Source organism: Anas acuta, chromosome 1 (genome assembly GCF_963932015.1).
Source record: "Anas acuta chromosome 1, bAnaAcu1.1, whole genome shotgun sequence".
In the NCBI taxonomy this organism is placed as follows: Eukaryota; Metazoa; Chordata; class Aves; order Anseriformes; family Anatidae; genus Anas; species Anas acuta.
Window position 1 is genome coordinate 194,585,694 of NC_088979.1, and position 26,678 is coordinate 194,612,371.

Genomic DNA, 26,678 nt, shown 5'->3' on the forward strand with positions numbered 1-26,678 from the left:
GCTCCTAATAGTAACTGGGCAAAACACAGAAATGACTGCAGAAGCTAGGGTGGTTAAGTTTTAGAGGTGTAGAACTCAAAACAGAAAAGTCAAAATTTAATCTCAAGTTAGGAAATAGCATGATACACCAACAGAAATGTTGTTTTTTGACACCATTGTATTTTTGATACATATGTCCAAATTAGGATCTGCCTCTTGCTTTGGGTACTCTCCAGAAATGGTTGTAGACTTGGGAAAAAAACAAACCAACAATAAGAATTTACCTCCCAAATACTTAGATGCAAAAGATAATTTCAGGCTTGACATCTTTGAATTTATAGACATTAAGTATGTATTAATGCACTTCATAAAACACCTACTCAAGTCTTTCCACAATTGACCCTCTAGGCTCTGATTCAGAAAAAGTTAAATTAATTTAAAGTTAAATGCCATGCAAATAAACCCCTTATCATCAAAGGAAAAATGGTTTAATTGAGGCACATGTTTAAAGACTATCAGAGTAGGTTCCTAAACTATTTTTCTAGACATTTATCCACAATGAATTATTTCTCACCGACTTTCTATGTGTATTTGCAGTCTTCCCTATCATTAATATCTCATTCACTTCAATGCTACCTCAAACTTAAAGGTGCTATGTACTATGAACTCCTAGTCTAATTGTAGTAATGTAATTATAATTTAGCAAAGAAAAGAAAAAAAAAAAAGTTTGTGACATGTTAGGAGATTATTGGAGAATCTCACCATCTCACCTGTTTTGGATATGGCTCCCTGCTAACATAGGCTCCAAAACATTTAATGGTCCTAATATTTTGGGATAATAGACCCAGGATAAGGACGCAATGAAAGCTGCTCACTGAAGAAGTCTGTGAAGTGAATGCAATAAACATCCGAAATATGTTTTCAGAATTGCAGTGTTTTGGAAGTGAAAAAAAGTGGTTTTGTCCAGATTTTTTGTTGCCTCACAATGAAAACATATCTTCATGAAAATGGGGATATTTTCTATTGTTGAACTTGAAAACACTGCTATGAGTATTACAGTGTAAAGTTAGAAAATTTCAGAATTAATACTTCCACAGACCTAAGAAAACACTGATTCAGTTGTACTGTTCTACATCTTATTAGTGCCACCTTGTGGAACTACAGCAACTCACTCCCAGCTCACTGAGTAGCTAGCAGGGGATGCCCCTTCCTGCTCTGCAGCATGGCTAGAAGTACGAAGATATAAATATCCTGTTGATACAAACTAATTTTCCTCTGTTAAATTGATTAGCAGTGTGATCCTTTAGGTTTTTACGTAGTTAAACCTTTGATGAACCAGACATATCACAGAAGTATAAATTGAATTACTGAAGTCTGTATCCTGACAATAACTTAATACAGGGATACTACATGACATTGAGGAGGCAATGTTCTCTGTACTACCCTGTCTCCATATATAAGATTAAGCTTCTAATATATATATATATAAAAAAATCAGGTGTAGGTATAAATCAATTATTTTTTTTTTAGCTTTTTACAGCATTAGTTTCAAGAAAGGTGGTTAGAAAGAGAAAAGCTGTGCTTTCAAAAACAGTAGGATTTCACAATTATGTGCTTGAATGCAGGTTTGAGAATCAATTTGGTTTTGTCTACCCTAACTGAAATTGGGCCATCATCCAGTCTCTGGCCTTGAGAGCATCTGTGGTAGCAGAGCTGCCACATCTTCAGAAGCTCGCAGATAACATGTTCATGCAGTTCATGCAGATACATGAACAGAAGCTAAATTATCACTCCTTCCTTCTTCCCCTTTCCTTGGTGACCCTGGGAGTGGTCCTAGCACTTTGTCTAGAAGTGCACCAGTTGGCACAGGCTGAAAACCTCTCAGGTCTAACTAAACAGTTTTTGCAGTCATATAAATGACTGAAAAACTGTCCTGTCCCCAAGTAATTCGCTAATATATCCCCAAGTAATTCGCTAATATAAATGGTGCCTTAAGACATTTACACTAGCAGGTGATGTTGCTGATAGTGTATTGCAGTTGCTGTATTTCAGCTCACCCTGCTGAAAGGCACAGATGGATTTCATATACAAGAAACCCAAATAGCTCTCAACTAGTTTTCTGTGATGTGGGTATATGGCTGTAGCTTTGGCTCAAAGGGTGCTAACACACTGGCTGCTTCTGTGATTTCCAGAAATGTACTGATTTAGCCCTCCTAAAGGTGCCAATCTCACTCAGCTGTCCCATGCCACCTTGAAAATAAATGTAAATAATACAGTTTGAATTGGGTGATTTACCAGCCACTCATTTTCCAGCCACTTATTCCATCTCCTACTGATTGCCATCCCTCCCACAGACAGAGAAATTACACTATCATCTTTTTAATGGTTCAACCTTTCAGTGGTTCAATATTTTACTTTGGCTACCCAGATTCTATTTACTCAGTTGACTTGTTTTCCTCCTTGATTACCTTAATAACTGAAACAGAAAACAACTGAATTCCTCCCTCCCTTCCCTAAGCTAATTTTCCCTGACATGCAGCATTTAGCTTTCCCTGAAGGGGAAAAAAAAAATTAAAATAAAAAGTCATTTTTTTCCAAGAGATCCTTGTAAATTTGGTGGCCCATATCGGAAACCAGACAAAGGAGGTGACAAAGTAAGTCCGTCTGTACTCTGGATTAAAAGCATTTTAGGCATTTCCTTGATAGTCAAAACAACATTTAGAGGCAGCTGAGCAGCTGGAAATGACCAGACTAATTAGAGGGATATTTACTGTTCGTACTGTGACACTAAGCCTTTTTTTTGCCTTATAAGCTCTGGAGAATTACAGATATCAGCTAAAGATTTAAAGGAATATTTAATATTACATTAAATATATTATGTCTAAAAAAGGTGAATATTTCAAACTCAAGCTTTGAACTGGTACTCCGCACTGTCTTTTTAAAATTTATTCAATAGTATTGTTTTGGAAATAGTGTATTTTCCCCTTTGTATTGTTACTCCCTCCACTATTTACCCCCATTACCCTAATTCTTGTACAGTTCAGTAAACACTGACTGAAACTAAATGGTTGCAAATACCAAACAAACATACATGTATAAAAGAGGGAAAAGGATGGGGACAAAGGGAAGGGCTATCAGAAATTTGTGTTTCAAGCTCAAGTCTAATCTTACATTGGTCTGAACTTCACAGGAACATGAGGACTCTAACAAAAACAATACAGTGGACAATTTAGTATACCAACTAAAGAGGTGAAAACTTTTGTCTATGTGCCCTTTCCTGGACCTTGATTTGGGAAAGGAACAATATCTTAGGAAGACCTTAAGAGTGTGAGATTTAAGAGTGAAAATTCTTAAAGTCTGGTTCCCTTTTTTAGGGGAGAAAACAAAACAAAACAAATGGAAACTCACCACTGTCATGTAGGGCTGTGCTTAGGGCAACCTGACCTTGTGTGTGCTTGCAGGTAGAACATCCCATTATTGACAGAAGCAGGCACTGATGATGCCTGCTGTCAGCAACTGGCAAGTGTCCTAGCATATCTGTGAGACTAAGTCTTATGCACAGCCATGTGTTAGAGAACGTCCTTCACAGCTAGCAATCAATGCAATCACTGTGCATGCTAGCTCATTGTACTTCTTGCCAAACTGCACCTGAAATCTCAGGACTGTCTGTGAGGAATGCTGCATACATACAGATTTATAGATACCATCTATCCTATTTAAAGATCATAAAATTAATCACAACACAGTTCCCTCCTATACTTAATGAGACATATTTCATTTATTTTGTAATAAACTTAACTTTAAGAAAAAAAAAATCCTGCATGCAATCCACAGGTAAAAAAAATGGGATGGGGGGGTAAGGAATGGAAGGGTATCTATAGCCCTGGTGTGTTCAACAGCTTGTTCTCTAGTTAGTAAATTTAGGGGCACATTTTGCATTCGCAGTGGCTGAAAGAGAAGAGCAGAGACAATGGATTGTACTTAAACGACATTTTAGGTAACAAGATATAAACCATACTACAAACCCTGATGCAAGGTAACTGAATTTTAATCCTCTCTCACAAAGTCTCTCCTTTTAATGAAAAAAAAAGAAAAGCCTTATTTAAATATGCTTCTTTCAAATAAATATCTTATATACTAAATACTGCCTTAGAGGTTTGGGGGCTTGTTTTTAAATAAAATGGTCTGTACAAACTAAGACTGCAACAGAAAGCACTGAGGTTACTGTTGCTTTTTCTGTTTGTATGTAGGACCAAGAATACAATATGGTGAGCATACGTTATTCAATTCATCAATTACTCAATTCATTAAGAATTCTAAGACTGCATATGGGCACTGACACTGTTAGGAAAAATAACACTTTTTTGAAATTTATTGTTTGTTTGGTTGGTTTCATTTTTTTCTCTGTTTTTTAAGCAATAAGATCTATAAAAATAATTGTGAAAACCTCAAGAGAAAGTAATTAAGAGATCATTCTTGAATGTCATTTTCATGTTATTTACATGTCATAACCATATGAATGTAAGATTGCAAAGTCACTTTTTCATTCTTCTATTAAAGACAATCTATTCTGCACACACATCAAATTCTATGCAAACGAATAAAGAACATGATTCACCTGAGATATGATAAAACAGGTTTTAGCCTTTTCCTTGGAACTAATCAGGACTTTGAATGCAAGTCACTTTACAAGTAGAGTATTTTCTCTTTCTCATCAGATTATTCATCCCTTACTTGAGAGGTGATTTTTTTCTTGCTTTTTGTCATAATTGAAGTATTTTTGCAAAACACTACACAAATGTCCTTCTGAATTGCATATAATAATTCTTGTTTGATAAGATTTCTCAGACATTGCTCCCTCTAAACTGATGTGGTCTCCTAAAAAGTAACTCTTCCTTACATCATCAGCAGCAATATGTAACAGCTTGCATTTAAGTTGCATGGGGTTTCTGCTTGCATAAGTGAAGTTCACAGTACACCTACACTTATGTTTTTTCATTTCCCTTTTCATAGAATCACAGGTTAATCACAGGAATCATTTAGGTTAGAGAAGACCTCTAAGATCATCAGGTCCAACCATTAACCTCGCACTGCCAAGTCTACCACTAAACCATGTCCCTAAGCACCACATCTTTTGAATACTTCCAGGGGTGGTGACTCAACCAGTTCCTAGACAGCCTGTTCCAATGCCTCAAAACCCTTTCAGTGTAGTTTTTTTTTTTTTTTTTTTTTTTTAAACCTCCCCTGGTGCAACTTGAGGCCATTTACTCTTTTTGCTTGGGATAAGAGACCATTCTTCACCTTGCTACAACCTCCTTTGAGGTAGTTGTAGAGAGGAATAAGGTCTCCCCTGAAACTACTTTTCTCTAGGCTAAAACACCCCAGTTCACTCAGCTGCTCCTCATAAGACTTGTTCTCTAGACCCTTCACCAGCTTCATAGCCCTTCTTTGGACATACTCCAGCACCTCAATGTTTTGGTAGTGAGGGGCACAAAATGGAACACAATACTTGAGGTGTGGCCTCACCAGAGCTGAGTACAGGGGGACAATCTGTGCCTGCTGGCCACACCATTTCTGTTACAAGCCAGAATGCCATTGGCTTTCTTGGCCACTTGAGCACGCTGCTGGCTCATATTCATCTGGCTGTCAACCAATACCTCTGAGATACTTTTCTGCCAGACAACTTTCCAGCCACTCTTCCTCCAGTCTGTAGTGTTGCATGGGGTTGCTGTGCCCCAAGTACAGGACCCAGCCCTGGGAAATTTTCATTTCCCTCTTAACCTGGCATCTGCTTATGCTGCTGCAGACATGTATCTTTTGCTACCATCTGTTTGTTTCAATTGTTCCCTTATTTTCTTTCATACTAAAAAAAATCCCATTCTGTATCTTCTTCCTTTCAGCTCCAGTTGAGTCTCCTACATATTTCTGTTTGTTTTCCACCAGAGCATTGACAAATCTTTTCATCCAAAGATGTCCCATCCTGTTTGAAAGTATCCCATTTACTGATGGACTAATGCTCAACTAGTGCTCAATACCCACCTACCAGCTGGCCTAATCACCATTTAGAAATTAAGTTTTCTATCAAGTCACTTAATAATAGCTGATTCATTTTAAAAAAATATATTCAGTTCTACTAGCTGAGTTACCATACATGACTTATTCTACTGATTGGACAAGTTCTGCACCAAGCTTGTAAATTTAACCTTTGGAAATCTCTGGAATCAGTGAATGAATACACAAGTGTTAGAATCATGAGGATGTAACAGGTAAATTTGAAGAAAAGCATTTGCTAATCTTATTAATCATACTTTGTGCGTGTGTGTGTGCACGCATGCCTAGTTCAGCTTCTCTATCTGCAGGTCACAATTCTTAAGTTTTGTCCACTCTTACATTTTCAAATTAATGGGATTCATGGGACTCTCTTATATGCCTCTTCTTGCAATACGACTCATATATTAACTGCAGTTATGCTCATTACAGTCAGTTCTTTGAGATTTACTCACAGCATTTCCTTCAATAAATACTGGAAGCATAAAAAAATATTTATACTTTTAATATAAATAAAATAATAATAATAAAAATATTTATACTTTTAATTATATAGGTTCATATAGCATGAACCTATAGCAATATGAGAGGAAACAATTCCTGAATAAAAGGTTAGGAATGTTTCTTATTTTAGAAGATGACAAATATTTAGTTTTGTTGTTGTTATTTGTTTATTTTTCTTTGCTTTTCTTTGTTTTGTTTTCTGAATTAACTGAAAATCTGGAAAGAAGAAGATAATTGGAGTGAAAGACCAGGGAGTGATTTTTATTTTGAGAAAGGGAAGGTATGGGAGTACAAGGGTAACATTGCAAAGACACAGACTTGAGTAAACTCAGAGAACTAGCTTGTTGGGTATCCTGGGAAGGTAATCTAAAGAATAAAGGATTACCAGAAAGATAGCAATTCATGAAGGGAAATACACTAAACATACGAGTAGAAACTCCCTAATGAAATGTAAGATTCAAAACAGAAAAGAAAGTAAAATGCACAACCCCAAATTGAAGGATACCTGTAAAATGCAGCAGTCTGGGAAAAACGCTTTGCAGCAAAGAAAAAAAAAAAAAAAGAAAATATTGTTCAATAATGTAATACAATCCCAAAAGGCAAGTTATATTCTATGATATATTTACCTAAGTGCTGCATGAAAAAAAAAAAAATAATAATAATAATAAATAAAAAATCTCTGTTCTCTTCATACCACTTAAGATTCTCTAACTGTTCAAGAGCATGTTTTATGAAAGGTAGAGGTAAGAAAGTCAGAGCTAACATGCCTTTATACACATCACAGGACAGAATAAGGAATAAATAGAATTAAAGATGTAATTTAAGAGGAATTGAAAGAAATTAGTTTGTTTAGTTGAAAAGACAAAAGAATGGGATGATGAATGAAGGTCACAATATAAAAATGGTTTCCTAAAATGTAGGAGGAAATTATGATGAGAATTAGTTGTTCTCTGTAATAATTGCAAAATTAGAAACAAAGGAAAAAAAATAATAATAAGTAATAAAAAGAACAACAAAGAATAACTCTGAACTTATTTTTCCTTAAAGAAATTTACAAAAAAAATACACAACAGGTAGTGGTGAAAGAGAATAATGTAAATGCATAAAGAAGCTGTGGGATTGGATACTTTTACAGTAGAGTTATATAAACATCAACAAACATGGCCTAGGTATTTAATTGCTCGTTGCAGAAAATCCCAGTCCTCCGATTCTTTAGTTAAAGAAGAATACAATCAACTCACACTGCATTTCACTGCTATCACAGGTTTCTAAGAATGAACCTAGTTAGTAGAGAAGACAGTTGGAACCAACCTTCTGAGCTATAATCAAAACCAGCTATGCCATATGTAGCATTTTGTTTGTATAAATAAGTAAAATGCAGTCTGAATCTCTTGTTTTCATTCCAAAACAATGTATTTGCAATATTAAGTGATATCCTATCCCTGTTGCCTGGATTAATCATTTTATGCCATCTGCAGCATTGACCTGTACGTGACACCTTGAATCAATCAGTATTAATACAGTGGTTTGGAACTGAAGATCAACAAAAATAGACATATCAAATAGTCCCCTCCATGCCAAATTTGAAGGAAACAACCTGTCACTTGGGCTTTATATAACAGATACGTATGACTCCAATATGACTGATAAGATTACTTTTCAACAAAACTACATTAAAACTTTTATTAGCCTTCTGAAGTTCTCAGCACCAACACATGGGTTTTATATTGCAAAGCAAATAAAAATGCAATATGGTAACCCAGACAGACTCACACTGATAATGCAACAGCAGCCTAAAGGAAAACTTAGTATCAACGCATAATAGCCCTGTCGCCCTGTGGACATAAGCAAAAAAATGCTTTTCTGCATGCAGATCTTCTTCCTAAAATAAACACTCAACTGTCTTGCTGTACTTTCTGCTGCACTTCCTAAGCCTGCAGCAATCTTGCTCAAAAATCTTGTATACATATATATAACAGTATGAGAGACTTGTCAGTTGAAGGGAAAAGTGGGGGGACAAGAAATATAATGAATATGATGTCCTTATTGAAGCCTTTAAGAAAATAGATATACATGTATAGTAAAGGTAAAACCATTAGTGAAAGACAAGGTTAGAAAGGTTATCAGCATTGCCAGGGCATGGACACATGTTAGGGGTACTTCAGCCTAGGAGGATTCCTATGTACATACATATGTACATACATATTCCTATGCATGCTAGGTATGTACATATTTTTGGAAAAGAAAAAAAAACAACACCATATTTCTAAAGATCATTTTACTCTGATTCCCAATGGGGGAAGAGGACTTCACACATTGTCAGGTAACTGACTCAAAATTTGGGCTTATGGGGAAAAATTTATACCTAATGTCACACTGGAAAAAAACATATATATTTCCTGGATTTATACAATTTTGACCTTAAATCACTTAGTATTGTGAAACTTGTTAATAAAGTATTTCCGAATAGTGTCACAGAAGGAAGACTACTGATAGGCAACATTTAAATTTATTAATTAGATGATACTACTCTATGCTAGGAACCCAGAAGCTTGGAGAGTGGATATATTGCAAATCCTTAATAAAATAATAAATGGGTCTAAGAAATAGTTAAAAATAGATAATTTGCCTTAAGAGTAAGATATCTCTGTAGCAAGCCCTCTTCCACTTTTACTTTATTAAAATAAAAAAAAAAAGGACTACGAAATGTATGCGTATTATGAGTATTGACCCAAATTTTACCCAGAATATTTAAGCTTTACCAGTTCTGAAAGTCGCAGTACATGCAATACACTAAAATTAACATCTGGAAGAGGACACACCCATTAAACAGAAGTGATTAGGGTAGGAGCCAGAGAGCCAGTTTAACCAGCTAGCTGGAGATTTTTTTCCGTTATGTGATTTCCTGTACCATCACGCCATTAAAATTCACAGCACAGGGGTTCTACGAAAAGAAGTAAGAAATAACATAGCTTCTGGTTGTCCAAAGATAACAGAAGGCTAATGTAGAGGGGCCCAGACAACAATATAAAATCAGAAAATGTAAAAACTGTCTGAATATTTTTGCTACTTTATCTACCAAACTGTGCTACATGCCAGTCAGATATAAACCAGAACTTTGTTCACTTCAATCCTTTATTTCATTACTTTTATGTTATATCCAGTGTCACAAGTCTAGCACACACTCAGAAATGCAAGAGCTTTGGCACTATGACAGTTGGTAATCCCTATTAGAAGTTTATACTGGTGTTGAGAAAGATGCTGTTTCTATTTTCTGCTTTAGGAGTACTCACAAAGTTACATTTATTCAGTCTGATCAGACACCTGATCAGAATCCAGATATGGCTACTTCAACAGAGAAGTCATTGGCTTTCTCAATGGTCATTCACAGAACTAACACTTCCAGGCTTCTCTGGAATGACTCATTTACCCAGATTAAACACCAAGTAGTTGTCTTTTTAGTTATAATGATATGCAGTTGCACAATGATGGATGCAATGAAGGCACTGGTTGCCTTCTTTGGCAATGAGAGCTGGAAGAACTCTGAAATTCTTTTCTAGAATGAAGTTTTGCAAGTGCTTTCTCACAAAGATTTCATTCTATCATTCTATAGGCACACTGAATCTGTCCCATTTGGAAAAAGTCACTGCCAGTAGTAAATTTCCCAGTGCAACTTTCCAAGTTGGAGCCTTTTCACACAGGACTTCTGTCACTGTAGCAGCTCTGTGTACACTGCATGCAAGCATCTTTAATATAACTGAGTCGTTGTTAAAAACTTCTCTGTATTCTGTATACCCTTTCCTCTCAAATGACACTGTAAAAAAAAAAAAAAAAAAAAAACTACACAAAATGAGGTTGTATTAATCATTACAGATAATTCTGCAAGAATGAGACATGAGACCAACCTTATGCTTCTCCTCCTACCTGAAATCAGTCCATCTGATCCCCACAAACCTCTGTCATGCCAGGAGACTTCAGACAACTGGAAGTGCATGAGGTTTGTTTAAGGTCTTTTCCTACTCACACAAATTGAGCAATCCTTCATAACACAGATTTCAGGGCACACAATCTGTCCCACAGAACTGTAGTCCTATTTTTAAGTTGAATTCACAATTCTTAGGGTGGGAAACGCCTACTGTGCCTATATTTCAACTGAATTTACATTGCTGTCTTCAGTGAAGCCATCTGCAGTATGAGTGCAAATAAAAAGAAAATTTACCAGCCCCATTACTGATGTAATTGTGTGGTATTTCACACATTCAATGTGAGTGCCCCAGATGTCACCATAATGGTAAACTTGCCAATTTTTAAATATCAGGCATAGCATATAGTTGCAACCTGTGACAAAAAAAAAAAATCTAGCTTTATAAAGCGAAAAAGGCATGCAAAAGCAAAACACAATTACAATTTTCAGTTTTGAACAGATGAAAACTAGGAATGTTCATCTTCAAAGTAATTCTATACATTTCATAATAATCCTCATATTCATTCTTTAATAGAGATGTAAAGACAAAAATCTACTCTAACTATAACTACATGCCAGCCCAAAATTTAATTTTCCAGACTCTATATTCCAGACTGATCTTTTGGTAGTTTTAAATTGCTTATTGTATCCTTTCACTTCTTAATTTGGAAGGTTGCACTAAGGGTACTGTACACAAGTGTACTAAGTCATGTACTAAGTCATGTCAACGGGGTTAAGCTGAGGCAGGGGAAGTTTAGGCTTGACATCAGGAGGAAGTTCTTCACAGAGAGAGTGGTTGCACACTGGAACAGGCTCCCCAGGGAAGTGGTCACTGCACCGAGCCTGACTGAATTTAAGAAGAGATTGGACTGTGCACTTAGTCACATGGTCTGAACTTTTGGGTAGACCTGTGCGGTGTCAAGAGTTGGACTTGATGATCCTTAAGGGTCCCTTCTAACTCAGGATATTCTATGATTCTATGATTCTATGTCATCTGACAGGACAATATTTAACTGTCTTTCATACCAAGAAATTATAAAAGTAACTGACATGAAGAAGAAAATACATGGACAGCTCTTACATCAGGAAGATAAAAACAAGTAATAGATTTGAATAAAAGTTCTTTTGTTTTTACAAGAAAAAAAATATAAGTTTACGATACAGGATACCTAAGATGGGACTATGATATATGACAATACAGATTCATTTTTGTACACTGTACACAAAACAGAGAGAAATGTAGACCAGGCAAGAAAGATATGAGCTGATATATTCTGATACTGTGAAGTGCCACCAGAGTAAAACATGGATAACTTTTAAACACTTTACTTAGTGAATAGTCTCTCTACAAACAATAATATAGTTCACAGAATAGTTGATGGCCATACATCCACAAATCTCCACATCTGTTTCCTTGTTCAGGATGGATATTTCGCTGTACTTTCTTACTAAAACAGCAAATTAAAGGTAAAATAATAAGAAATAAACCACACATCTTCCCCCTCATACATCATTTTCCTTTAGCTGATAGCACATGTAATAATATAAAGGCTATCAAGTATTTGAAGAGGAATCTCTGCATATATTTTCAGAATACAGCCATGTGTGTCACACACTGAGTTGCTACAATTTCAGCTGTTCCTTCTAATTGTCAGTTTAAAAACACTTTCAGCTCCAACAGAAAGATTAACTAAGCCACACCATATAATTCTATCTCAAACACATAAAGCAGATACAAAACGATTATTCAAGGTCACTGAGTGAATCGTTGGTGGAAATGGAAATTGTCTTGCATTTCCAGTTCTCCTTTTGAAGGGATTAATTCAAATATACGAGAATTTCCAATGAAATATTTCCAGTGCTTTGGATGCACATAAGCATCCATGGCAGGTGCTAAAGTGTCTTAGGGAACTGTGATCTAACTTCTAGCTACATCCACAAACACGCAATGTAGTGTTTGTTCCCAGTTATAACATGAACCTAACTCATATTTTCCTTTAGAAAGAGAATTGGAAAATAGAAAGGAACATGATTTACACTGAAATATAGTAATAAAATCACAAAACTATTTTATTTCACACACAAACACACATAGAGAGAGTCATATATTTATGTATTTGTCCATCTGTGATGTCATCAAAACATCCAGTGATTCTTGTGTCAAGGCCATAATTCTGGCTAAATTACAGAACAAGTTTCACCAACATAAAACCCAAATTTGTTCAGATTCAGATTTTAATACTCAGATCCAATTTTACCTTTGCTTGATGAATAACAAAAACCCATTTAAAATATTCAGTGAGAAGATATGAATACATATCCTATCAACTAACTACCTGCATTTTTTCTTGATAATGCAAGGAATAGAGGAATGCAAAAAAAAAAAAAAACAATAAAACTTTAACTTTTACAGCTTATTGTATACTTCTGTTCCACTTGACAACAATAATCCACAAAGTGTAAAATATTAAATATATTTTATACTCTTTTCATAGAAATATTACAGCTTTAGAAAGCTTTAATTGCCTTGAGGTTCAACACTAAGTTTTTACAGCATATTTTATGCGCATACCAAAATGTTTTTACTTCCGTATTTAAACATTCCTCTTCATGCTATTGTATAATTAAATCTTTCATATATCACTTACTTTTTTGTCTTCGTTATATTTATGGAAAATCTCTTGTGCTCTTTCTTCACCACCATCCGTAAACAACATAATAATCTTATTGCAGTTAGCTCTAGAGACACTGTGCTGTAAAAATACAAAAAGAAGCTTACTTTTTATTTCAGAGTATAAGGAATAACAATTGTTCTATTTAATGGCTTTCTCATCAACATGTTTACTTCCATGTTTAACATGGAAGGAAAAATTTTCCAGCATTCTCGGGAGCAATGGCTTTACTTCCAAGAATTAATTCATTCAATACCTCAAAAAAAAAAAAGCCCTTTTTTCATTCTATGATAGTAAACTCAACACATTTCAGATCTGGCACAAAACAGAGGAACAGCACTCTGGTGGTCTTTCTTACCACCACCAACACAAGGAAAGCTCTTTGCCCCCATCATGAATTACTTAATTTTTTTTTTTTTTCTGTTGGACTCCTACTCACAAAGACTCTTCATTATTTCTTGAGAGCAAGCCTGGAATAAAGAGAATTGAGGAGAAGCCCCCTTGACTCCTAATTCAGCAGTCAAAGTACTATTAAAGCCACTGAGAAAAACACAGTGTGCTATGCAAAGGAATAAAAATACAGTTCCAAAGTAAGAACAATGGAGAGATGAATATGAATTTTGGCTCCTTGCAAAAGGCGCCAAGGGCTCCTCCTCTGGCATTCATCTTCTCTCCTCATTGCCTGAAAACTTGCATGTAGTCTAAACAATTTTTTCATAAATTTTACAGCCAGCATTCCTTGTCCTCTGTGTTGCTGCAACTGGTTGTAGCTAGGCACGTCCTGGTACTTCTTAGCAGTTGAATGTGAGGGAGTAAAACCCTTAGAGACTATAAAAAAAATCAAATTCCCCTTCCACAAGTCCACATTTTGCTACATTAATTTACTATACAGTCAAGGAGAGAAATGGGTCATCTTTACACAGTACCTAATTCTCCCTTGCTTTAGTCTTCATGAACAGATGGAATAAATGACTATCTGCCTCCTTACTAGTCATGTGTGATGATCCAACTCCCCTTTGTTATTTTTCATCCTGCTCTCTGATTCTTCCCTAACAGAGAGACCTCAACTCCAGACCCAAACATCAGCCAATTAATTTCAGCATTGCAGCTCCACAGTTCTACAGTGCTCTCTGCAGATTAAGACCAAAAGCTTTATTTGATATCACTATACTCACAGATGAATAACAATGCCTCAGAAACGTTTTGTATTGGTAGTTCAGCATTCAGTGAATAACTACTTATTTAATTATTTGAAAAAATAATTCCAAAGATTTTCTTACATACAGCCACAAATAAAAAAAAATCCCTTGAAATCAATACATTCTTTTCATCCTCATCAACACAATGAGGTTCATTTGGAATTAAATAATATATGACCATTTTTTACTTGTGAAATACAACCTACAAGATACTGCTTTGGGCTGAAATTTTTTCAATATTAAAAAAGTAATAAAAGTAGAGTGGATACTTCATAAATAAAGAAACTCACCTACATTGACAATGATTTAATATATGAGCCAAAATAAAATTAAAGTGAAACCAAAGAGATGACAGAGAAGGGGACCAATGTCTGCTTGTATTATACATTTTTCCTATTGATTTTTAAATGACAGCTATTATGTTTACTGTACATGTAAACTGAAACCAGTTGGGTTTACATAAATTATATTTTTTCTAATGGTTTACTTAGCAATATGCATATACAGTATCAGAAAAAAATGCAGTGTTTTTTTCTAGAACTTACAGAAGAGCTCTGTCATGGGAAAACAAAACAAAACAAAACAATTTCATTATTCAAACGATATTGGAGATCTGAAAGTGAGTAAACTCAGAGCAAATGATACTTTTCCAACACACACACACAAAATACTCCATATCCTGATGAAAGAACTTAAAAGATCAGCTTCCTAAAACTGATGAAAGGGAAGGCAGAAAGGCCTTTACAACACATCTGTTAGTTTTTGTTGTTGTTATTTTTTTCCCCATTTGCACAAAGATGGAGTCACTGGCTCAGGGAGTGAATAAACATGATTTTGCAGAACTCACACAGTATTTTCATTACTGATGAGTGGTGTCCCTCAAGAGTTTGTCCAGGGACCGGTGTTTTTCAGTATCTTTATCAATGACATAAATGAGGGGATTGAGTGCACCCTCAGCAAGTCTGCAGACAATGCCAAGCTGAGTAGTGCAGTTGATACAACAGAAGGAAGGGGTGCCATCCAAACGCATCTGGACAGTCTGGACAAGTGGGTTCATGTGAACCACATGGTTCAAGAAAGCCAAAGTGCTGCATCTGAGTCGGGACATTCCCAGACATGAGCACAGCCTGGGAGAAGACCTCATTGAGAGCAGCCCTGTGGAGAGAGACTTGGGGGTTCTGATGGATGAAAAACTATGAGTTCTGATGAGTGAAAAAATATGAGCATTTCTCATTATGAATTTCATACTACTTAAGAAGGAAAGTAAAGTAAGGCAAAAAAAACTACTTGATTCAAGAAGAGATGATTAAAATGTATTTTTTGACATATTATGGTATGGGGAGAAAAAAGTCCTGAACTGCTGAACCTAAAATATAATAATTTTCAAAGAAATAGCAAGTTAATATAACATTAAATAATGGAAAAATACTGCATAGAAATCATGGAATGTGGGTTATTTATATGCACATGAATTAACATGTTGAAAAAAATGAAGAGTTTATTTTCATCTAGGAATATATTGGACAACAAGTTTTTTCATGAGACAAAGATGCTACTTTGGCATAGAGAGGAAAATTGTTTGAACTGCCATTCAGAAACGCTATACCAAAATTATCAAAATTTGAGCTGCTAAAAATATTCCATTTTAACAGACCTTAAAGCAGTTGGATTGCTTGAAATCATAAATAAAAATTGAAATTATCCCTAAGCATATTTTTTGTTAGTTGTTTAAGCCTGTATTGTATCAACCTACTATATCATCTTGCCACCACAGTCTAGCACTGATTCCATCAGCACTTTTACTCTCCCTGCCAAATGGATTTGCCAATATCTGGAGAGGATGACTCTATTTCTATAACCTAGTGCAACCTTTTAATTTCCCTTGATATACACATCCACAATGTTCAGTCATAATTTACAGGATTGCAGAGATTCTGTGAGACTAATTACACCTCTGTCTCCAATAAGGAGAGACAGAGTCCCACTCTGAAACCAGTCTCCTGCTATATTTTTAAGCACTTATTTAGTCCTACAAACAGGTTCATTTTGAGGCTTCCCCTGTGTTTAGGTCTTCATCTTAGTACATCCTGTACATAAAGTACATGTGTGGTACTACACCAAATGTAATATATAATGTTAATTGAATATAAATGCTGTTAGGACCCAGATGTGTTTGGCAACAATTCTTGTCTCTTCCTGGTTCCCTCTGTATAAGATGGCAACAGAGAAAAAGAAAAAAGCCTGTTAAGCCTGGTCCGAAAAAGTCTGATTTATTTTAAAATCCTGCTGGCAGTTTTACAGACATGTCAGCAGATGGCACACAACCTTTTCCCCACCAAATCTCGTTTAATCAAAACAGTGATCTGCTGAGTAAAAACTCTTGAAAACATTGTATTTTATTTTTCTTCATTTTTTTCATCAAAATTTCACTAGGTTAGAAAACTTTCAATCAGTTTTAGCCCTAAGCTGTATATGCAATGACAAGAAAGCTCCCTTCAGTCCAAAAACTGACAGAAAAAGTAGAGGTCTCTGCTCAGAGACATCATTGAAATAAATTAAAAAACAAACAAACAAACAAAACAGAACATATAATATTATTTATTAAAATAGGCCCTTATCTTTTATAAATTGGTATAGCTTTATTTACTCTAAGGTTAAGATCCAATACACATTTTTTAATGAATATAAAACAGATCTTTTTCTAAACAAATACACAAGTTATAATTAGAATTCTCTCAAATGCCTAATATCTCCCTATTGACTGTTGCTGTCTGAGCTCTACTGACTGAGCTGTCTGCTCTCCTCTGTCCTGCTCTTGCCACTGTCAACTGTTTATGGAATACAATAAATATAAAATTGCGTGTATGAATGATGTAAAAACAGTATAGCACAGTGAAAAACAATTCCATTTCCAAGCCTTAACAACCTCTCAAGCATTAGGGGAATCTGCAAGACAAACTGTTCAATAAATTTACTTGCTAAATGAAGGTATCTTATGATTACCTGTGTTACATAATGAAGGAACACGTAAAAGCTTTCTGAACATTCAAATTCTCCTAATTTACTTTAGAGCACTGAGAGAGGACTTTCATACTTACATTTAGCAGTTGTTCAAAAGCATAGCTAAAGCCTTTTTTGTAATCAGTAATTCCTTTAGCAGAGATTTTATAGACAGCTTCTTTCAGCTTCTTCTTGTTCCTCACATTAGCTTGGACAAGATGATTAAAGCAACTGACGTTCTGAGCATTATTATTAAACTGTAAAACAAACAGAAATAACATTAAAGACAGAGATGTACAATTAATTTAATTTTCTTTTCTATGTACTTAAGTGGTAAAGGTTAATGGCCCAAGAGATAAAGTCCGTGACACATGGATATTAATTACGACTATATCGAGACAGTCCAGCAACGCCTGGCTGGTGATTTCAAAATTGGGCAATAAATATAATAAAAAAGGGGATGTTGCAATCCAAAAAAAAAACCTGCTTTCCAGAACAGTGGAAAAACTCCTACAAATTTTGTTTCAGGCTCATATAATAAAATGACCACGAAACACAGAATTGGGGAAATCAGAGCAAAAATATGGGAAAATGTTTAATTTCTTAATCACTGAAAAATGTTGGTTGAATTATCAGATTACTTCCATGTTGTATGTATTAATATATCACTAAACCTTCTGTTTAACAATGATACTTGCAGGTCATAATAAATTAATATATATACCTTGTAGAAAACTAAACACATTCTTGGGAGATGGGAATTACATGAGAATATAGCTGTAAAAAGGAGGATTGAGAACACACATATTTGAGCGCTCTTACTCACAGATACATAAAAGACTACAACAAATTCTATCATTAATACAAGACTATGATATTGCTTAAAAGCATACATAGAAAAAGAATTTATGTACCAAATTTTGTCTGCACAAGGATAAATGAGTTTTTGATTTCTTAAAAATTTCTCTATTTAAATGTACATACCACATATATATATATGTAAATATATGTATCCCAGTGGAGAGAGGAATGCAGAAATACATTTAACTGTTCAGCTACCTCTGTTTCAATCTGTCTAAAGTCAAAGTTGAGACTTCTCTTAATGCTGTAGCATGTATGATTCTATCTATATTCTTGAGTAAAAGTGCACAGTATTGCATATAATCTGTTTTGCACTCTACTTGATGAAAATCTCTTTTTAATTGCAACATAGTATTTTTTTTTAAGATATTGTTGATAAATATTATCAAAAATATTGTTGTGTCTAATCTTTAAACTGCTTTTTTAAAATTTCAGTAATATATAGAGAGAAGACAATGTGACAAGGAGTAATGGGTCATCAAACTTTATGACATTACATGAAGACATCCATTGTTTAGTATAGTGTTACAACCAACAGCACTGTTGTGAGACTTAAATCTGTCATTCATGAATGGGCTCAAATCACATGCAAGTCATACATAAGGCCAAAAGAATCATCCTGCCTGGGCAGTATCAGAAATTCAGAAAGAACACCTATTAGAAAGAAATAAGCAGTGTCCCCAGAGAGGAAAACAAACAAAAATCAAATCAAAACAAAATACATCTGCCAAGTCAATTGCTTTCATAGAAAAAAAACAGGTATGAGGTTAGCATGGGAGATTTAGGGCATTTTCCACTTTTTCACATTTTCAAATAGCTGCCTAATACTGATGCTAATTAAGACCATTGTATGGTACATGCCCTGTGCTATCACCAGAAGGTCCATCAGGGATGTACTGGTTTCCCTTACTACAAGATAAGTATTTTTCTGTACACTTACAGCACTGCAAAACAACAGAATCTGTGCCTGGTTTTGACAGATTTGGTAGCCCAAAATCATTTACGAATTCTTCATTCTGCCCAGCTTGAATTTACTTCATTGCCATTGTATTTCACAGAACCCCAGGTAGAAAATTCATCATTTCAGTGATTAATTAAGCAACACTCACTGTCCCTGAAATTAGATCTAGCTACAGCAAGGATGGGAAGTTCTTTGGGCCCAATTTCATTCCATTGCAGTTTTATGCTCATATAGCTCATATGTCACTCAAGTTCTACTACTGAAATATATACTGCAAAATATTTTTAATAATTAAGTAATAGAAGTAAATAAAGCATTTTTATCAAATTCCTGCTTTAATCAATGCTAATTCCACTACTCAGTTAGTAAGAGCAGATGTGTAACAGCGAATATGGTAGAGATTATAGTAGAGAGAACTGGCAGAGAATGACATAATCCTCAGCAGAAGGTTTAGCCTAATTTTTCCAGGTCCTTCTTGAAATTAGCCACAGAGATGCATCTGTAGTTTTCTTAGCTGTAAGTGAACAAATCCAGGCAGCATTTGTTACACTGGATTCTTAATTACAGCTCCACATGTAATTTCTTATTCTTGCAAAATGCTGAAGTGTCACATAAATTTAAAGAATTAATTTGTCTTCTTCATCTTCTAACAAAATTATTGTACCACAAAGCATTCCTGCATGTGTGTAGAAACTAATCAAGAAAACCCACTAGTCAGTTTTTGAGCATTAAGTATTTTAGAACTGATCTAGTATCTTACCATCTTCATGTTACATTTATTTTTCCATGGAGCTTATTTTTGCTCATTCCTCATGGCTTTAATACTGCCTTTTGCTGAGATTCTGATAATGTTTTGTGGTATAGATGCTGTCTTTCTGAGGAAAGGAGATGATAAAAAAAAACTGTTTTATTTCTAGCTATGCAGGGATGAGACAATCCAGGGATGAGACTATGAGACTATGAGACAATTCATAAGAATTTTAATATACCTTCCAAATTAATAAGGAAAATTTCTATTCTGTCCTAATTTTATAGCTTTGCTTCCCAGGCCATTAAAATCTGGGGGAGCAAGTCTTTCTCAAATGACTTAATGCAAAATTTTATGTCCCCTTTTTATCGATGTTCTGTTTTTGCCACAAGGGGAAAATTGTTTCTAAAAACACACAGAAGCATGAACAAGTGCTTTAACTTTGAAAAATGCAATGCTGTATTTGACCAAGCATTCTACAAAAGAGACCATTATATCAAGTAATGTGATAAAGGTTTGGCTTTTTAAATTTAATTTTCATTATATAATGACTATAAAATATAGTATCATGTATCTAAACTATTTACAGTATTGAAAGTACAAAACCGGGATGAAATAATGAAGATAAAAAATGTTTTCCAGTTTTCCCAGTGTCACTATGTGAACTAAACCTTTAAAATAAATGAACACTTGGAACTAGATGTTGTAGAACCAAATTTCCAGTTTGAATATTCCTTTAATCTATCCCATATTTCCCAGAAAAGAAGGAATTTGAGGGGCCCTCCACAGCAATTTAAATGTAATACTTGCAACTAAAATTTTCATTTGCATGATTTTAAAGCCCTTATATTTTATAAAGCTATTTTCCCAACTTTAATAAGTTATGGTTGTTCATTTTTCTACTTCCCTTCAGTACCTTGTTTTGGTGATACTTATTTACTGTGGTTAAGCAGCACGTTTTGCCTACACAGCGAAACAACCAAATGATCATGCAACTGTAATCAATTCACTTTGACGCAAAACACTGACGCACTCAATTGTGTTTCTTATAGAAGTTTTTTACAGAAGTAACCAATAAATCACCCTGTGATTATTAGGTACATTGGCCATGTGGGAATGAAAACATATTTGTGCTGTGGAAGTATTTCGGCATGCCTTGACCTGCTTTTGTAACTATGATGGGGGAAAAGCAAAGCAAAGAAAGGAGAGAGGAGAGGAGAGGAGAGGAGAGGAGAGGAGAGGAGAGGAGAGGAGAGGAGAGGAGAGGAGAGGAGAGGAGAGGAGAGGAGAGGAGAGGAGAGGAGAGGAGAGGAGAGGAGAGGAGAGGAGAGGAGAGGAGAGGAGAGGAGAGGAGAGGAGAGGAGAGGAGAGGAGAGGAGAGGAGAGGAGAGGAGAGGAGAGGAGAGGAGAGGAGAGGAGAGGAGAGGAGAGGAGAGGAGAGGAGAGGAGAGGAGAGGAGAGGAGAGGAGAGGAGAGGAGAGGAGAGGAGAGGAGAAAGACCAAGGTCTGAAAATGAATTCTAATTTTGAGATAGTATTACAGTACAAATCTTGTACTTGTAAGGTAGAATAAAAATGCTGTCTGGTAGGTAGCTTTGCTCACCAAAAGCCGATTTCATCTGAAAAAGATCAGTGAAGACATTCTTCTTCATCAGTGACATTTGATGCAAATTATTTAATGAGCTAATTTCAAATATAACCGTAAATTAAGTATCATGGTCATACCTTATCTTGGGTTAGAGGTTAAAAAATAGAGGTTAAGACGTTCCACTGAAGATTTAGTGACAAGTGAATTTTTTTTTCCCTGAAATGCCACTAACATTAAATTCCACCTCTGAATTATTTTCTAGCAGTCCTGCAAGATGTATCAAGATAACTCTTTCCATGAAGGTCAGATATCTAGCATATGGATTTGTAATTATGGATACAAAACCAACATTTTAAAAACTGACAAGAATTCTGACTCAAACTGTTTTAACAGTTAACAAGTAAACTGTACTGTACTTACACATGATGTAAACTGAGCAAAGAAAAAGGGTCAAGGCCAACAAAGTTTTATCTACGGACAGTCAAATGTTAATGTAAAATGAAGGAGAGGAATAGATCATTTGTAGAATGGAAAATTAGATCAACCGAAGTCTGTAAATGGTTTAATTTAATTAAGAAAATATATGAGTCATCTGCTTTGAAATAAAACACTTAACATTTATGTTATTGTCAGTCAACATAGTAGATGAGAGTTTTTGATGGAAAAATAATCCTCCAAAATGAACATTTACCTTCTTACTAGGTAGGAGGTGAAGGCAAGAGTCTGAAGTGTGTCTTATTAAAATGTCCAAAAGAAGGAAACAAAACTTAGGACTACATTGAATTAATTTCAAATAAAAAAAAAAATACTGAAGTAACTGAAATACTTCTAGTGTAAAAAGCTTTCAGACTGCCCTTAAAATTGGCTTGTCATTCCCACTAAACAATGCTAAAATTATTTTGCTCTTTAACCAGTTGACCATGTGACAAACACTAGGAGTATTCATAACTTTCAATTATCTAAACTGAGACAGTTTTCACTAGTTTTAGTAACAAACATCTGCAATATAGTGGCAACAATGGCATTAAGTGCTAGGTGCTGCACCTGAGTGGGGGCAATCCCAGACAGGAGCACAGAACTGGGAGAAGAACTCACTGAGAGCAGCCCTGTGGAGAAGGACTTGGGGCTTCTGGCAGGTGAAAAGCTTGACATGAGCCAGCAGAGTGTACTTGCAGGCCCAGAAGGCCAACTGCATCCTGGGCTACAACAACAGAGGGCCAGCAGGTGATTGTCCCCCTCTGCTCTCCCCTTGTGAGACCCCAATGGAGCCCTGCATCCAGGTCTGGAGCCCCAGCACAAGAAGGATGTGGGGCTATTAGAGCAGGTGCAGAGGGCCATGAAGATGCTTAGAGGACTGGAGCACTTCTCCTGTGAAGAAACGCTGAGAGAGCTGGGGCTGTTCAGCCTGGAGAAGAGAAGACTCTGGGGAGACCTCTTTCAGCCTTTTAGTACTTCAAGGGGGCTTATATATAAAAAAAAAAAAAAAAAAAAAAAAAAAAAGGAGAGCAACTTTTTACTCAGGCAGATGATAGGACAAGGGTTGTAAATGTAAAAGTTTTAGATTAGATGTTAGGAGGAAATACTTTACTCAGAGGTTGGTGAGGCACTGGCAGAGTTGCCCAGAGAAGCCGTGGATGCCCTATCCCTGGAGGTGTTCAAGGCCAGGTAGGATCGGGCTTTGGGCAACCTGGACTAATGGGAGGTGGCCCTACCCATGGCAATGGGAGTGGGAACTAGATGATCTTTAAAGTCCCTTCCAACCCCAGCCATTCCGTGATTCTATGATTTCAAGATTAATAATTTTTCACATGTTAAGATAGCAAAAGTTATCTTTGGTTTAATAAGCCTTTGACAATTAGTGGTTGCAAACCATTCAATTGTTAAAATCTAAAGACTCCCATACAGCATGTAACCACTTGTGACAGCTTCTACTTTTTGACTACTTAAAAAGCTTATTCCTGTATCTGATCTAAACTACGTAGGCATGTAACAAAACACTTGGAAACTATGGAAAACAGGATAACCTTATTTTTTTTAATTTGCGATTATCAGTATTGTGCAATTGGTCAATAATTATATCACACAGTATAGGATCTAGCTGTATTTTTCAATGGGTTATTTCTCCCTATCCAAGTTATTCATATCCTTTTGTGTGGATATCCTGTTGTGTCTGCCTTTGATTTATGATATATTTCCTATTCCTCCCACCCTAAGTGCTCTGTGGATATAACGACAGGTCAAAAAATGAATAACAACATGAGATTCTGCAGACAGGTGTTTTCATTAAGAGGACAGAATAAGACTATAGAAGGAAAAAAAAAAAATCATGGGAAAAGGCTCCAAAAAGAAGAGAAAACAGGATTAGTATTCAGGAATGGCATATAAATAGCCTGAAAAACATTTGAGATTAGTAGAAAGATCAAAGCTATCAAGCAGTCTGGAAGGAAACAGCAAATAAAAGAGAGGAGAAAAAAAAATGTGTGTAATTCTATATTTTTTTTTCCTAAAACTGAATTCAGTTGAATATATTTAATTCTGAAAAGACATAAACTATCTTGTCTGTTGGGATTTTTTTTTTTTTTTTGATAAATCTGCCTTTTGCAGATACCAGCTGACCTCTCCCCAGTTGCCAAGCTTTATCAAGAAACACATAGCATGTAACTCCCAGGGACTTCCACACTTTAGATCACATATATTTTCAAACACTATTGAATATCCTGGACTCCTTGTGAAATACGAGTTCTCATTTCATTGGTGAGAAAAGTGAAGCAACAGGGAAGAAAACAAACAAATCCAAACCAAAGATAGGGCTAGAAGCTTTAATCTCAATTTCCCACTATTAGGATATGTTATTGCCTTTTCCCTTTCCTTTGTACAACCATCTCCTAGTACTCAGATTTGCCCTTTAACTTGATATTTCTCATTTTACCATACGCCATTTAAACCACAAGAGCAAATAAGGCACAAATTCTTAAAGCATGAATTCTCAACACATAAATGCCTTCAGAATGCACACATAACTAACTCAATTGATTCTGAATCCTACAGTAATGGAAGAGCAAAATCTCTGATTTCACAATGTATAAATTGATGAACATTTCTAATTCTCTTCTACACTTCCCTCTCCATATATCTCTCTATATATCCATTTCCTGAGAGGTATAAGGCATTTAAATCTGCATTCCAATGTCAATCATTCTTTTGGCAAGTGTAGGCAGTTATTCAAATACAAATAAAATATTTAATTGATTCTCCTTCTTTAATAAGAAGGAATTCCAAAGTATTCTCTTAGGTGCACTGTGCTAGAATTAACATTATATGCAATATTAGCAAAACAAGCAATCATTAAAAACAGCAGCACTAAGAAGAAATTCTACAGAGTTAAATAATAATATTTTGTGGCATTCATTTTGGTCAGGAAGTACTTATTACTGTTTCTGATGGTCAAGATATTTTCCTTTCCTAATGTATTTGATGTCTTCATACATATGTGTATATAAAAAATATATTTGTGTGCAAGTATGTGCTTTATTGTTTCTATGAAGTGATCAAGAAATCAAATTTCATCTGCCAATATTTATCAGATACAATCTGGACAAAACACTAATCATGGAGGAACACTGCAATCCTCAGCAATGACAGCAATCATTTATATGAATGCAAACTGTCAGAAAAAAAAAGAAATTGGAGAAAGCAGTGCCAGTGCTGAAAATCAGTTTGAAAAACACAGAATCAGATTTTGTAAATAATCTCATTCCTGGAAAACGGAGTAATACAAACAAGTCAGAACCAATAAATTAACAAAACTTTTTAAAACATTTTGTTCATGTTTCAGTCACTAGGTGGCACTATAACAATAACAAAGAAAAGGGGAGTTGGTCTTGGAAATATTATCTTGTGGTAGTGCCTTCTCTGCATGGCATAAATTTCTCATTGTAATTACAATAGTTACATGCCCTTGTGTGAAAAATGAGTACGAACGGAATATTAAAAAAATATATATCAGAAAATATCAGAAAAAAAATCTGAACACAAGTGGTCACATCTCTAGGAGGATGGACTTTTTTTTTTTTTTTCCCATACAAAGAGTCCATATTTCCCCAAACAAGCATCTCTATTTCCACTATTTCCAGCATGTTTACTAACCAGGTTTGCAATACTTAGAATAAAGAGATGTAAAAGTTCACATTTCTCAAGCAAGCTCCTTTCTTCATGTTCTAACACTGTAGAGGTGATAACATTCTTATTGAAAAATAATATGAAATCTAAGTTAAAAATCAGATTACCTCAATCATCCATACCTGCTAAATCCTAAAAAATATTCTTCACTAATCCCATTTAGCTTACTAACATCTAATGATTTAACATAAGATTTAATCAGAATGTTCTGGTGACATTTCTAAACTAAAAAATAAAAAAGGCAAATAAACACAAACAAAACAAAACAAAACAAAACAAAAAAAAAACAAAAAAAAAAACAAAAAAACAAAAACAGAAAAACTCCACCTCATGAGATAAAACCACATTTAACTGTATGTAAATTACATATTTTTCAACATCTAGAAATGCTTCATTTATAGAAAATTAGGCAATTGGACAAAGCAGTAATTCCTATATTTACACTTGCTACAGTTACAAAACTTATACTTGTAAAACACCAAGATCACCATACCTGAATAAATCAGAAATACCACTCTGGGAATACTGAAAATTGAGAAAAATATAGTGAGCTTGCTGAAGGCCTAATCAGATACTACTGCTGCTGATTTTCAATCTGCTGAGGTTTGTTGCTATGCTACTTCTACCTCATGGCTAAATCAGCTTGGTGACCCAGTTGTATCTATACATATTAAATGAGCAATAGTGAAATAGATCTGATTTTATCAGGCTTTCCTCTTGTAACTAAATCCAGCTTTGCTGCTTTCTTTTCCTTTTATTGCCTGGTGCTGTAGGCTTGGTAATAGGATTTTAGGGTTAATCCCAAGAATAACTGAATCTTGAATAAGGCCAGTTACAAACTGTATTTCAGCTACGTGATGATACAAATATCTAGCAGAATCTTTTTAGAGAACAGTAAGAAAGCAATTTGCAAACTTTTATTGCCATGTAGGTCTCAGTGCACAGAAAACTTGAGGCATCTCAAGCAATTACATTT

General features: G+C 35.1%; 1 protein-coding gene across 13 annotated transcripts in view; it reads right to left on the minus strand.

Annotated features, from left to right (window-relative positions):
• CACNA2D1 (calcium voltage-gated channel auxiliary subunit alpha2delta 1) overlaps positions 1-26,678 on the minus strand; it is a 411,227-nt gene that overhangs the window by 64,030 nt on the left and 320,519 nt on the right. For all 13 annotated transcript variants that reach the window (XM_068669921.1, XM_068669927.1, XM_068669923.1 and 10 more), the window contains exons 11-12: positions 17,465-17,623; positions 13,144-13,248 (exon numbers count right to left, since the gene is read on the minus strand). In XM_068669921.1, coding sequence (XP_068526022.1) covers positions 13,144-13,248; positions 17,465-17,623 — 264 coding nt within the window. The remainder of the gene's footprint in view (positions 1-13,143; positions 13,249-17,464; positions 17,624-26,678) is intronic.